The sequence below is a fragment of the Cetorhinus maximus genome, chromosome 9 (genome assembly GCF_964194155.1).
Source record: "Cetorhinus maximus chromosome 9, sCetMax3.hap1.1, whole genome shotgun sequence".
NCBI lineage: Eukaryota > Metazoa > Chordata > Chondrichthyes > Lamniformes > Cetorhinidae > Cetorhinus > Cetorhinus maximus.
Genome location: NC_135887.1, coordinates 107,687,660 through 107,702,545, shown reverse-complemented (window position 1 = coordinate 107,702,545; position 14,886 = coordinate 107,687,660). Strand labels below are relative to the sequence as shown.

Below are 14,886 nucleotides of genomic sequence, written 5' to 3'. Positions count from 1 at the left end.
CCATATCTCTTGATTCCCTTAAAGTCCAAAAATCTGGCTATCTCAGCCTTAAATACATTCAATAATGGAGCATCCACAACTCTCTGGGGTAGAGAATTCCAAATATTCACAATCCTCTGAGTGAAGAAATTTCTCCTCATCTCAGTCCCAAATGACCGCCCCCCCCCCCCCCTTAACCATGAGATTGTTTTAGATTCCCCAGCCAGGGAAAACAACCTCTTTACCCTGTCAAGGCCCATCAGAGTCTTGTGTCAATGAGATCGCCTCTCATTCCTTTAAATCCCAGAGATTACAGACCCAATTTACTCAGTGACATTCAAAGGATTTTTTTAATGGTCCTATTATTTTTCTCCAGGGTTGTTCTTGGTAGTGTCCAGCTTCTACAATTCCTGGAGACTCTAGGACATTCCTGGTGGGTTGGTAATCCTAGGGTGGGTGCCACTTCTGAACAAATGTCACCTCAACGGCTACCGAAGAGGACAAATAGTTTTGATACATATTACGACTTCTCAAGAGACAATGTTCAGTCAGACAGCAACAAAAAAAAATCAATATCCATCCTGTTACAATTTGCAGCTGAGGTTGATGAAAGAAGTTGATAATCGGATTAAAGAATCATTTGATTCATTTGGTGCAATCTTGCAACAAGTATGCAATATTAAACATTGCAGAATGATTTGAGTGATTGTTCCTTGTAAGACTTATGTTCCCACCTCCTCTCCCCCGGCAGCTGACGCGTTAATCGGCGCCTGTGCTTCTTTTAAAGGGATTGACCTTTTTTTTTAAATTGAGCTGTCATTTTCTGTCGGCGGGCACAAATCCGAGTTGTTCCTTTAATCCCGGCGCGTCCTTGATCAAGGGCCGATAATCCGGGAGACCATTGAGACAGAGTGAGTTTTCATGCCAGGATCATGGCGGCTGAATTGAGGCGGGAGACGTTACCTGCTCACTGGTCTTACGGGGTCTGTCAGGATGGTCGGATCTTTTTCATTGAGTATGTTCACCCAGAGCAACTTTCACGCAGTCTTGTCGCTTTCAGGCGCTCAGTGATTTCAGGTTGTTTGGAATGACTGTTTTATTTGTGAGTGTGTGTGTCCCTTTCTTTGTTTTGTTTCCCGCAGCGATCAAACACGAACCACCACTTGGTTACATCCACGAACTGGCGAACCTGTCAACTCCGGCCATATGATCCGATCAGGTGGGTCGAGCGAGACTTTAGCAACTTTTTTTTTTGGTTTTTAAACCGGCAGCTCCTGTTTATATATTTATGTTGTTGCAATTGAGACGGACGCAAAGGTCCAAAGTTTCATCCGCTGTCTGGGGTTTCTCTCCCTCTCTCTCTCACTCCACCCATCTCTTTGATTTCAGATCTACCTCAGGGATGGGAGGAAGGCTTCAGTGAAGAAGGAGCCAGCTACTTCATTAAGTGAGTTGTGTGTCGCTTGTTTTATTTTACTGTTGCTGCTATAAACTTGTAACACTCTGAGCAGGTGAGTGGAGTGATCGGATCCCGCTTTGCCTCCGATCCACCTGTCGGTCTGCTGCTGGCTGGATTGCTTTAAGAAAGGGTGGGGGGAGAAAGTCTTTAATTTAAAAGTTCAAGTGAAAGTACAAAGGTTGAATTTACTACCGGTCTGCGTTTACCATTGGGTGTCTTCTGGCTGTTGCAAATATTTAATGATTGCTGAGGCGATCATATGATTGTGGAATGTGAGCAACAGGTAGTCACGTGAAGTTTTACAACCTGTGAGATTGATAGTAGTGGTGTTTGAACGGGAGGGGTGAGGGCTGCGGCTTTTTAAAAAAAAAATCGTGCGCATTTTATTTGTGGCGTTTGTTGGTATCATCAGTATATTTACCAGAATAAAATACGGCGCCAGCGATGAAGGAAAAAAAACAGATAAATGCTCCCTCTTCTGTTCCGATGTAAATCAGACTGTGTTCCCCGGCTGGGTGAAAGTGCAAAAACAATGCAATGGGCAAACTCAGGCTCTGCGCAGCCCGCGTCTCTTGAGTCTTATGAATGGGGATTAGTATGGTGGGGAAAAGGGGAATTTGTGAATTGTGCAGACTGCTTGAATTACTCACTAGTTATGCGGGAGATGTTGATGTTCGCTTTGTCGTTTCACAAATAAAGCGCTGTAATGACAAAATATATTTTTTTCCACATTGCAATTTGTATGGTTGCTATGGCGACAAGCAGCCCCTCGCAGTGAATTATTCAGTGCATAGTTCAAACCGAAAATGCTCGCTTTCCATTCCTCCTGTTAAAAACATGAGTGCTTATTTTTGAAACACATTCCTGGTATTCTAAGTGAAATGGTGTCTCGATTTTATATTTGTAAGCGTGAAGCCTAAATGTGGGGGAGTGAATTATGGGATGGTTTCACAGATGAGAGGAGTCTGTTGCTATCATATAACCTGCTGGAGTATTTACAACTCTCAATTGGAGCAAAATTAGATTTTGTGCTGCATCTCATTATTGGCTGTCTAGCAGTTTTCTAATGTACAAAAAAAATCTGTGTTTGAAAAGCTCCTTAAAACCATTGGTGATTTATCTGACAATGTAGATTATTGTTCATGAATGTAAAATACAAGCCTTTTGTGTTCTAAGTAGTGTTGGTGTTGTGTCTACTAGTTTTCTTCATTGCTTAGTAAACTTAGTACCAGGCTCTTAGCAGTGTTACTGTTATCTTTTAACACATGATTATATATGCATGTATTTCCATACACCATAACTTGCTGTATGGTGCATGTGCCTTGTGACAGGTTCCAAAGATTTTGTGCTAAATTACCTATCTGCTCCACATGTTAGGTTTTGAACTGCGTCTGTTAGCGAAGGGGTTAAGTTTGGTTGCAAGGCAAATGTAACCGACTGCAAGAATTTATAAGATGATCACTCCATGAAATTCTTCAGCATTGGTTTGGTTAAGTTCAAAATATTACCTTAAGTCTCTACATGGTACATATAAACAAGTGAAGAGTGGATTTAAATCAGATAACTATCAGATAACTATTTCATGCAAAGGGTGTTAAATATTTGTAATGATACACCTTTTTTTAAAGGTGTTCAAAGCATAGTTAAATGGATATTTGGTTAGAATTCCAGAAGGGATGCTCCAGTGGGACAAATGCCCTTTTCTCGTCCTTGACTTTCCATTTTGTTGTAAGCATTTGACTCTGTCAACCAAGAAAACTTATGGTGTATCCTGCTCAAACTTGGCTGCCCTCCAGAAATTTATCGCCACTCTCCGCCTACTCCACGGTCGCTAGGTGGCAATGATGACTTGTCATTATCTATGTCTGGCTTCTTCGAGAGGGGGCTCCCAAGATGTGGAAAATGGTCCACGTTTTCCAGGATCTTGCTGTTGATCTTAATTGACGGGGGATGTGTTTTGCTGTGGAAGCTGGTTGGAAGAAAACCTTTAGTTTGCTAGGTGTTTAATGAAAGGCCTGTGTTCGTATATGCCTCCGAGAAGGAGTTGACATTGATGTGGAGCTCAGTTTCTGAGTGAGTGCACATTCATGCGTCATCTGCTTACTGAAGCTCTATGACTGAGGTTGGAGTGGTTTTGGTTTTAGCTCAGCTGAGCCTTTGGCCAACTGAGGAAAAGAATATTTGAGGACTGGGCTCTCAGACTCAAGACTTAGACCTAAGTCAAGTCTAAGGACTAAGGTTTACCAGGCAGCATTGATTCCCGTGCTCCTATATGCTTCAGAGTGTTGGATGATTTACTGCAGCATCTCCGATGCACTGTGCATGCAGTGGTACAAGATCCTCCAAATGCGGTGGCAAGAAAGGTGGTCCAACAGCAGCATCCTCTCCCAAGCCTTACTGCTGGGCAAGTTGGCGCTAATCTCCAGCTCTACTGGGCAGAATGTGTCGTTTGTATGCCTGACACCAGACTCCTGAAGCAACTGCTCTGCTCTGAACTCAGTCATGGTAGGAGACTCACAGGAAGACAGCGGAAACTCTCTTTTTAGGGATGTTCTCAAAGCATCGCTGAAGAGGTCAAAAATACCCGCCGACTCATGGGAGACCCTGGCTTGTGACCAACCAAAATGGCGAAGGCTCATTTGGGAAGGCACCAAACACTTCGAGAGATTTTGTGCAGAGGCGAAGATGAGGTGTCATAGAATGTGCACAATCCTCCAAACAACCCATCCACCCAACCCTTCAAGCTCTGCCTGCACCACATGTGGCAGGATCTGCAGATCGTGCATTGGACTTATCGGCCATCTCAGGACCCATTGAACCAGAGTGGAAACAGGTTATCCTCAATACCGAGGCTCTGCCCAAGTGAAAGAAGACCTGAAGTTCATTTAGTAGTCTGGTTTGAAGTGCAGGTGCTGAAATACATTTGACATGCCAGTTTTGTTTTTGGTTATTGTACCAACTGAATGCAGACACACTGAAATACAGTAAATGTAGTCTATTTTTGAGCAGACAACCAGCTTTTCACTCCTTACGTTGTGACCACTAAAGTAATTTTTCTGCCTCTGGGTGCTTCTTATAGATTAGATTACGGATGGCACAAGCTGCTAGTGACCTTTTTAAAATGACAAATCTTGACGGGCTGCTAGAATCATTCAAACCCTTGAGGCAGGAGCAGGATTTTAACCCAGATTATGAATGTTTGCCATCAACTGATCATGCACAAAGTGGAGGAGAGTGTAATGCAGGTGAGGGTTCCTGGGGGAACAAGTCGTCAGGCTGTGGGCAAGAGCAGAGTGAACCATGCCCTTGGATGCAGTTAGATGAATCATGGATTTGAGATATATCTGGCCATGAGGACATGGATAATATAACTCCTGTCTCTTGTGGCCTAGGGCTAAGTCACCTGCTGGCCTGGCTCTGTCTGAGAGCTAGGTTCATTTGATTCTCCTGCAGTGGCTCCAATTAGTTACCTCCCGATAATCCTAACCTCCCTTGCTCTCCATCAATTGGTGTATGTCCCTGATCTGGGCTAACTGGTATGTCCCCAGTGTCATGGGATTGGAAAATTCCGGCTGCTAGTTAATGATAAGTTGGTGCCTCATGTTACCTGTAACCTGCCACCTACCAGAATTTCCATTATCTAGATGAGTTAGCCAGAGTCAGCAAGGCTATTTTAGTAATTGCTGCATGAGGAACTTGTCCATTCACCCAAAAAGTGGACAGTTTAGAACACATGATTTTTGTGTAGGTTAGTTTTTGCCCCTCTATAATGTGACTCTTTGAATATTGGGTATAGCTGCACCTTGAATTCATGGCCCACATCACTTTCACTTTAACTACATTTTGTATGATGTGTGAGGTCACAGTTTCTGTTTCTACAGACAAAACATATTGACTTGGATCATGTGATTCCAAATTATCAATAAAACATCCTGATATGCAACATAACAGAGGTTTAACCTATTCAGTTGACAGTGGCCTTGGCTGCATGGTTTTTATTCAAGTATGTACTTTTTCAGTTAACAGTTTTGAAGCTTTTCTGAGTTTTGCAGATGTGCATGTACAAGTATATTCAGATTTGAATTAATTTTGAAAGTTGTCATAAATATTTGTGAATTTACAGTTCTTAAAACTTCTTTAATTTGTAGAATGTAACAGATTTCATAAACGTTTGTGCTGACCGATCTGCAGAGACCAGGCTATATTTTATTCAACCGATGTGAATTTAGGCTTGAGCATGAACTTATTTTTGTGTAGGTAAGACATTTGACATTTGCCTGCCTTAATTCTCATATTAGGTAGTATGATAACGCTGGAAAACTCTCCAGTTACTATATATTTCCCCCTTTTTGATTATAAAGAAATGTTTGTTACTGATGCCATTCTTTGCAAAGATGTATTTTTTTTCTACAGCAGCCATTTTCACTAATGTGCAGGTTCTGCACTCATATACTTGCTGTCACTCTTGGCTGGTGACCTTGCTAACTCAGAACAAAATATGCAAGACAAATGTTTGGGTAAGCATAATTTTTCTAGTAGATTGTACATATTCATACTCTTACCAATTATTTTCTTCACATCATCTGTTCTAGTTTCCAGGGTTCATTTTTGTTAGCTGTGGATCAAAAGATAAGCATTCATTTCCAGGCTACACCTTGTCACTCTTACTGGTATTACTCAAAGCTTTTGTCACTTTTCCTGTTGCTTCAGGTACATACAAAAATCCACATGTGTAACTCCTAACTTTTCTTACCCCTCAAATGTTCTGTTCTCTCCCTCTTCATGCTTGAGAATAATATCAGTATTAAGACTATAGGAACAGGAGTAAACTATTTAACCCATTTGAGCTTGTTCTGCCATTCATTAAGATCATTGCTGATCTGCAATCTAACTCCATATACCCACCTTTGCCCATGTACCTTAATACTTTTGGTTAATTACCTATCAATCTCAGTTGTAAAATTAACAATTGATCTAACATCTAATGCCGTTTGCTGAAGAGAGTTCAAAATTTCTACAACCCTTTTGTGTGAAGAAGCATTTCCTAATTTTACTCCTGAAAGTTCTAGCTGTAATTTTTAGTTTATGCCTCTTAATCCCAGGCTCCACGACTAGCAGAAGTAGTTTCTCCCAATCTACCCTATGTGTTCCCCTAAATGCCTTTGAATACTTTGAGCAAATCAACCCGCAACCTTCTAAATTCCAGGGATTACAACCCTAGTTTATTTAATTTCTCCTTGTAGCTTAACCCTTAGACTCCAGATATAATTTTAGTAAAGCTACACTGCACTTGCTACAAGGCCAATATATCAAATTGCAAGTGTGAGCTCATGTTTCTGTGCTCCATAGCTGTGTGCCAGAATTTCAGAATACTACCTGCTATGCCTCCTCCACCATATCTTACAGAAATTAATTTCCCCTGCAAAACCTAGCTCCCTTCATTGCTAGATCTAGCAGGAATGTCAGAGCTCCTACCCAGATATTGGCGGGGGGTGATGGGTGCAAAAGGTTTATTGTAGATTCCTCCAGCTTTCTGTAACGTGTATTTTCAGTTTCTATTTGAAGAAACACTTTTGAAATGCTTTCTGTCGTCTTGGTACTGTGGCTTGTATTGGTGAACTTCTGATAACGAAGTGAACTCTGAGTACTTCAAAACATGATGGGAATGTTGGGGATAGAGGGAGAGGTGCAGGGGTGGATATGGAGGGGGGAAAGATAACCAAGCCCCAACTTTGCAAAAGATATTGTGTTGTAACAGAGTGCTCTATACATATGAACTCTATAATATAGATCCCAGGAACAAACCAGACCTTGAATTTCAAAACCTGCTCCTTGTTTTGTATGTAATTGTTTCAATAAATCTAAAGCATTGTACCACAAGTTGGATATTGTTGAATGATTTTTATGAAGCAGTTATATTCACCAGTGAGTAAATCGTTACCAGATGTTGACTTGCTGTCACCATAGGAAAGGTACTTTATTTGTACCTCTTCAGTAGCTTCTGAAATATTTTCAATTGGCTTGGGATTTTGAGTCAAGGGAGGCGCAAATCAAGGATGTTTTCACACAGTGAAATATATAAATGGCCTCTCCTCAGGGAATCTTGTGTGTCTGATTTTCATTCTTTCTTTCTGTCTTGCCTCTGTGTGCTTTTGTAAAATAAAAACTCTGTTTAGATTCTGATGCTTTGTGTAATGACTTGTAAAATGGAATGAATTCTGAACTTAAATGGAATCAGACAGTGAGAACAACGTGTTGGGAGTCCAGTGGGATTCTGCTGAATAATATGAGGCATGAATGAGGCTAACAATGCATGCTACATTGCATATTTTTGCACATCTTTCAGTCTATCAGCTGTAATAAGATTTTTTTTAGAAAATTATACTATAACAAACTAACAGTGCAGATTGACATAAACAGCAGGTATTAATTCAAAAACAGTAGACTTGCATTTTCCTTTTTTCCCTCTTTTCCTCACCCCCACCCCGCCCTCCCCATCACCTCTTGCTGCAGTTTGGTCCAATGGATTCCGACCACTGTCTGGTACCTTGTCTATTCTTCACTAGTGATCCCAAAGTTTAGCAGAGGCAGTGCAACTCCTAGCTAAGTTCAACTTAGCCTGCACCTAATGCCTAACAAAGTAAAGTGATCAGGAATAAAGTGTGATTTTTTTTTCTTTTTTTCCCCACCCCACCATTTTCTTGTCTGGAGTGCTGATGTCAATTCTCATGTCCACCTCAGTTCAATCAAAGCAGACCATTATTCATGATCTGCTCCATCAAGTGGTTCACTGAGCCCTGCAGAGTAGTTAATTCGCGAATTTAATTCGTGGTCTATGTTGAGTTAGCTAATCTCAGGTACTGTGACAGTCAGGGCACTACAGCTCGCTCACTTTGTTATGATGAACCACATGCATTGTGTTCAAAATGGAATAATTCAGAAACGAAATGAGCTTTGTGGGAGGTGGGGAAAAAGAGTCTGTCTCTTAGGTAAGGTGCTGGGCAATGGTCACTGTACTGGACATCGTTGGGAGAAGACGAAAATGAGAAAAATTATGGAAAAAAGAGTTTTAAAAAATCTGACGTACTGAAATCACTCTAGCTTGAACGGGAATTTCTTCCTTTATCTTTGTTTTGATTCATGGCACAATTTTAAAGTAAGATGCAGCTGGTGATAAAAAGTTTAGGAATGTGTATCCAAATGAAGTGGAAAAGTGATCAAATGGTGCTACTTGTAATGTTTTAAACATTAATCCTGATTTATACGTTGGTCTTGGTCAGTCTCGTTCGCTGCACTGGGCTGTGATTAGGAAAGGAATTATACATTTGTTACATGATTATGTTGCTGCATGTACTGTGTCGATGGCTCAGTAGCTAAGTGCATCTTACAGTCTTGTAGTGAGACCTGCAAAATCCCAAGTTCAATACTCTATCTCAATTACCAAGAGCACAAACCACTGAAGTAGTTTATTTGGACACTGGGGTGACCTGCATAAACATTCTGCAGTATTGCACAATTTTATATTGTCCTATTATAATAGCAATTGTTTAGGGGTGTAGTGAAGGATACAATTGATATTTTGTAAGATGTCTTCTAAGTGCAAAAGTCATGATGGCCTTTAAAATACATTACATTTTTAACCTTGCTGCTCTTCTCTGCTAATTATCTCCCTTTCCTGCCATTCAGTCATGCACTATACTTCTGTGCAGTTTGGCTTAAGTATAGCTGGAAACTGTTCATGTATGAAATGTGATTACAATTAGTATTGTTCTGAAGTGGATGTCAAATATTTATACTTCAAACATTACATGGAAAGTAATTTTTGAAGGAAATATATTTCTAGCGCTACAGTAACAACAAATCATGTTAAATGTGCAATATAAATAAAACTTTCCAAGATGCTTCACAGGGGTATTATAAAACAAAATATGACACCGAGATACAGAGAAATATTAGGCTGGATTTTCATAGAGTTGGGGAGACTCCATGGAGGTTAAAAAAAAAATGGCATCTGGGACCCAATTCCTGGATTCTCGCACCCTATACTCCCAACTTGGTGGTGTCCGCTAGTCCCCTACAATTTTCATGGAATTGGAGCTGCCTTTAAAGGACTCGTAGTTCATGGCCCTTCAGAGTGGGCATGAATCATAGTCTGGATGAGGGAAACATTTGAAAGCTAAGTGCAAAAAGTCTTGGTCATGCCAAGCTATGCCCCTCCACCTTCCACTATGACCCATCATATACCCTCCATGCCAACTTTGCCCTGCCACCCACCCCCCATGGTTGCTCATACCCTCCCTGCCAAGCTATGGCACTTTCATGCCCATTCACCCACTATACACTTTTTGTACAGAATCAACGAACCCCATAGAAACAATAGGATCTGTGGAAAAGCTTTTTTTTTAAAAGTCATTCATTCATAACTTTATACTTTATAAGGTTGTCATAAAATAGTTTTTTTAAAAAAGTGTCGATAGCAGGAACCAAAAGCACTTGGAACCTCTTCATTTTGTGTAAATAAAAATTTATGCAATTGACTATTCTGTCACAGAGCAAGAATCAGCAATGTTTTCCCTGGGGCACAGCTGTTTCATGAGATTAATGGATATCTGGGCTCTCAACTAATGCCCATTCAGCATTCTTGATTGAGAGCCCAGACAGCTGACTGTCAGATAATCAAAAGTTTGGTCAAAGGGTCAGGGAGGCTATTCCACAATTTGGGGCCTATGCAACTGAGGGCATCGTCACCAATGTTGGAGCGGTTAAAATTGGGATGCATAATTAAAGCCATAATTAAAGTGCTGAGATCTTGGACGGTTGTGGAGCTGGAGATGATTACACAGATTGGGAGGGGTGAGGCCATGGAGGGATTTGAAAACAAGGATGAGAATTTTAAAGTCAAGACATTTATGGAACGGGAGCCGATTTAGGTCAGTGAGTGAAGGGGTGATAGGAGAAAGGGGAATTGGCACGAGTTAAGACATGGGCAGTGGCGTTTTGGATGCCCTCAAGTTTAGGGAGGGTAAATGTGGGAGACCAGCTGAGACTGCTAACCCATTCCAAAATCTGATGCCATCATTCACTTACAAAAATGTAATTTCTATTAAAAGTTCTTTTTATGGTTAAAGCACTATTTATCTATTTTTTTGATTTAAACTGATAATTATTCTTATTACTATGTATTTTTACTTGGTTATCTGGCTTTTATTAAAATGGCAAGCTATATATGAGTTAATTGCAAATATATACAAAAAACCCTCTGAATCACAAGTGTTGACAACATTAAAAACCATGGTTGTGACTGGTGACTTGATGATGAAATTATGTCCTCTCCTATATATTAGCATGGTACACTCTTTGCCACCCCTTTTAACTGTGAACTTAAACAGGTTAGAAGGACTGAGAACCAGTGATGGTCTGAGATTGGCCTGATGGTGACCTTTATTATTTGACTTTGGTTATGTTGCATTGTGTGATACACAAAGACTGTCATTAAAATATTTCGCCAAGTGTGTTTTATTGAACATTTCTCCAGGTTTCTGCCCAAGGATGCCACTTAGATTGCATTTACCTTGATAGTTTTGGTGTTAGTCACTTCCTGCACTTTGGCATGGCTGCAGCTGCTTCAGAATGCCCATTGTGATGGATCTGCGGTTTGGGGGACCATGGAGGAGGGTGTGGGAGCTTTTGTCTGAACAGATGACTAGCTGTTGAACACTCTTTTGGGTGCACAGATCCTGGGTTTAAAGGTTGTTTTTTTTTGGTCAAAGATCTTAACTGAAAGGGAAACTGAAACTTCAGGTTTCTGGGAAAAGGGGAACCCTTTGGTACCAGATAAGAGACACCGAGCCATCTGAGCTCACATCATCTAATGGTGGGAAGGCTGGATCTAGGAACTGGGAATAGGAAAATACAAGGTGTTTGCAGATGTTCCTGTTAAAGTAATTGACTGACCAGAACCAGCCATACAGTGCACAGCATTGTCACTGAGGGTTGGGATACTGGTGGATCCACGCCATGAAAACTGTCATGAGCAGAACTGAGGCGATTCTGGAGATATGTGCTATTTTGATGAAGACTGTACCCGTGGAGCTCTGGCTCTTTGGGAGCTACTGTCAGATGAGAATTGGTGGCTAAATCATTGAAGAAAAGGAGCTGGAATTCTACCTGAGGAAGATTAGAAATGCTGAGTGGACTGTCTAGTCAATCAGTGAGATCTATCTTTGTTTTATCTCCTATATTTAATGTGTAATTTTATAGTTTATATTGACTGTGATTTGCCTGTTAATTCATGTTTAATGTATGTTGACCTTGGTTTGATCGATAAACCAGAAGTTATAAAGAGTGAAATTTTGTCCATTGGTTTTCTCCGGGGTTGTTCAGTACATTTGGTTCTTTTGGTTTGTTGATCCCTGCAGGGATTGCAACACGTTCCTTTCTGCAGAAAGATTGATGAACATCTTTGCTGCTCCCTGTTGGTTTTGCACTTTTTCCACCTGATCATTGCTGCATAAAATTTTGGCTGTCATATTTTTTTTAAAAATGATGCAGATGCACTGAAGAGGATGTAAAAATGATTTGTAAGGATGATACTGGAACTGTGAGATTATATTTATTAGGAAGAGATGAATATGGACAGGCTAGTTCTTCTTTCTCTCTTGAATAGGGAAGGCCGAGGGGTGACCTGATAGAGGTCCTGAAAATTATGAAAGTTGTTTTGATCTAGTCGACTCGGAGAGATTGCTTCCACCCGTGGAGGAGGATCATACAAGAGGTTGTCAAATGTAACATAGTCACCAAAAAATCAGGGAATTCGGGAAGAAACTTCTTTTCCCAGAATCCTGAGAATGTGGAGCTTGTTACCATGGAGTAGTTGAGACGAATTGTGTAGATCCATTTAAGGGGAGGCTAAGATAAGCAAACGAGGGAGAAGGAAATTGAGTGTGATCCTGACAGTTAGATGAGGAAGGATAGGAGCAGGCTTGAGTGGAGCACAAGCGTGGACTGGTTGGGCCAATTTGTATATCCAACAATTTTCTTTTCCATTTGCTGACCTGTATGTACCAACCCCAAACTTTGGCAGTAAGACATCATTGAGTGGGGTTAATTCCAAGTACCAGTCACTATATTAAGGGTTACTTCAGTGGTAGTATCATCAGTGCACAAATTAATCAAATTTTTATTTTTCTATATCCCTCCTTTCCTGAGGATGCTCAGATCAGCACTGATTTGGTCAGTATGTATGGTGCATTTGTTCATTGAACCATCAGCGGAGACTATAATGGGAATATTTCTGCAATTTCTTCACTCGGTGAATGGAACTGCAATAAACTAAACTGGGCAACACCCCACTCCTTGCCTTCTGCCCCTGTTGCGGGCTTTCCTGATCCATGCAAATATGATTTTGAAGTTGAATCATGTATCTGTTGGATGTGAGTAATTTATGGTCTATTTTTATGCAGTTCCCTTGTAGTTGGGAATTCTGTGTTTATGTGCTAAGCCTATCTACTGTTGCTATTGCAGAACTTCACAAAAAACAATTTCACTTTCAAGCTTGAATTTGTTTTGACCATGGGGAGAATTTTCCACATGTCAGGTGGGCCGAACGGGAGTGGGTGCGGGTGGGCACGGACCTGATCGTGCCCGCAATTGGGTCCGCACTACCATTTTAAGCGGGCAGGCCAATTAAGGCACAACGAAGGCCCGCCTAGCGTATTGCGCGACTCCTGAGGATAGCGGGAGTGGGCAGGCGGTGGCAGGAGTGCAATGACCACCGGGTCCAATGGTGACCCGGCAGCCTGTTTAAATGAAGTGCTGGCAGCCTTGGCAAAGCTGCTCACAATGGCAAGTAGAAGGGCTCACCAGAGGGTTTCTGGTGAGTAGGTCAGTCTGGAGGGTAGGGCAGCGGGGCAGTGTGCCCCTCGGTTTTTGGATGAGTGGCTAGCTGCCCTCCTGGAGGAGGTGGAAGCACGGCGGGAGGTCCTGCGTCTGAGGGACGGGAGGTGGAGGGCCCCCCCACCTGACCAAACATGCGTGGGAGGAGGAGACTGTGAGCTCCCATGATGCGGTGCGACACACGTGGGTCCAGTGCCGCAAGAGATTCAATGACCACCTGCACTAGGGAAGGATGAGTATCATGTTGGCAGAGGTCACTTAATGCAGTCGTCAGCCTTTTGCCCAAGGTGCCCTCCCCCTCTTCTCTCTCTCTCTCTCTCTCTCTCCGCCCCCCCCAACCCCAACAACTCTCAAGTGCATTGAATCCTTCATGGCATGTTTCCCTTGCTAGGTGGGCCAGCAGACATTACCCATGTCTCATTCACCTTGAGAGGGTAGTGCTGAGATGGGTTCTGCACCCACAGCATTTGTGACACTGACACCCAGAGTATAGATTCGGGGTTAAACTCAAGGACCTGCACCGAGGTACAGTGCTGGAACTCTGAAGCATGTCAAAGTCAGGGGTGCTAACATGATGGGAGGGGAGATTCCAGGTGGCCATTGTGACTTGATTTCAGCAGCAGGCCAAGGATCTGGAGAGGCGCCATGCGCCCAGGTCCACTGGTGGTGGTGAGGCTGGGGTGCCATGGGGAGATATGTTTGCTGAGCACTGAGGTTACCATGTGTGTCCCAGGAGCCATGGCACTGCTGAATGCTCAGTGATTGAAGTTTGCAACACGGGTTGACTATTGATTATGGAAGGATGAGCGCATAATGATCCGGGGGACAGGGATGCACATTGACATTGTCTCCACTTTAACTAATCAAATGTCCTTGTTCTTCCTGTCGGCGCAGCAGCTGCCTGTCATCTCTGTGGGCTCCTCTCAGGGCATTCCGGATGAGGGCAGCAGCTCCTTCACCCATCTTCCAGTGACCATGGCATCTGATGTGGCTGTGGCGACAGAGGAGATGCCAGCTGTGGAACAGGCCACTCCCTCCAAAGTGGGGCTATCAAAGGCTCCGCAGGCCGGGGGATGGCCACCAAGGTCATCGAGGCCAACAGGACAGCACAGTCAGCAGGCTGTCTCAGATGCCAGTGCCAGTGAGGGGGGAGCACCTAGAAGTAGCACCTGTAAGCATAAATTTGAGGCACCTTAGGCTCACCACAGGTTTCTCACTGGTCCTTTTATGTTGCCCCACTATTAGTTCATGACCACTTGGTGTGATGTGCAACACCTTTGTAATTTTTTTTCTGAACTTCATTTTGTTATATCATTAAATTTTGAGATGTAAGCGTGGCTCAGGGTGACTCCTTTCATCTGCAGGTGGATAGTTACCCATGATGTTATGAGTGAGTTGTGTGACATTGAGCTTTATTGACAAGGCCCTTAGTTAATGTTCCTATCCAGGCAAATTTTGCACTCAGGTATCGAGTATGGAGCCTGCAGCCCTGGCGTGTGTTGGAGGTCCACCTGTGGTGGGCTAGATGAAGGTTTGTTGGATTAAAGCCTCCT

General features: G+C 42.4%; 1 protein-coding gene across 18 annotated transcripts in view; it reads left to right on the top strand.

Moving 5' to 3' along the window:
• Window positions 1-782: 782 nt before the first annotated feature.
• The window catches only part of plekha7b (pleckstrin homology domain containing, family A member 7b), a 500,085-nt gene continuing 485,981 nt past the window's right edge, over window positions 783-14,886 (top strand). For 3 of the 18 annotated variants that reach the window (XM_078549265.1, XM_078549260.1, XM_078549259.1), the window contains exons 1-3: window positions 791-994; window positions 1,122-1,198; window positions 1,369-1,426. In XM_078549265.1, coding sequence (XP_078405391.1) covers window positions 912-994; window positions 1,122-1,198; window positions 1,369-1,426 — 218 coding nt within the window. In that variant the 5' untranslated portion in view covers window positions 791-911. Of the gene's footprint in view, window positions 995-1,121; window positions 1,199-1,368; window positions 1,427-14,886 lie in introns of all 18 variants that reach the window. The other 15 variants (XM_078549256.1, XM_078549254.1, XM_078549255.1 and 12 more) reach the window with 10 other exon arrangements.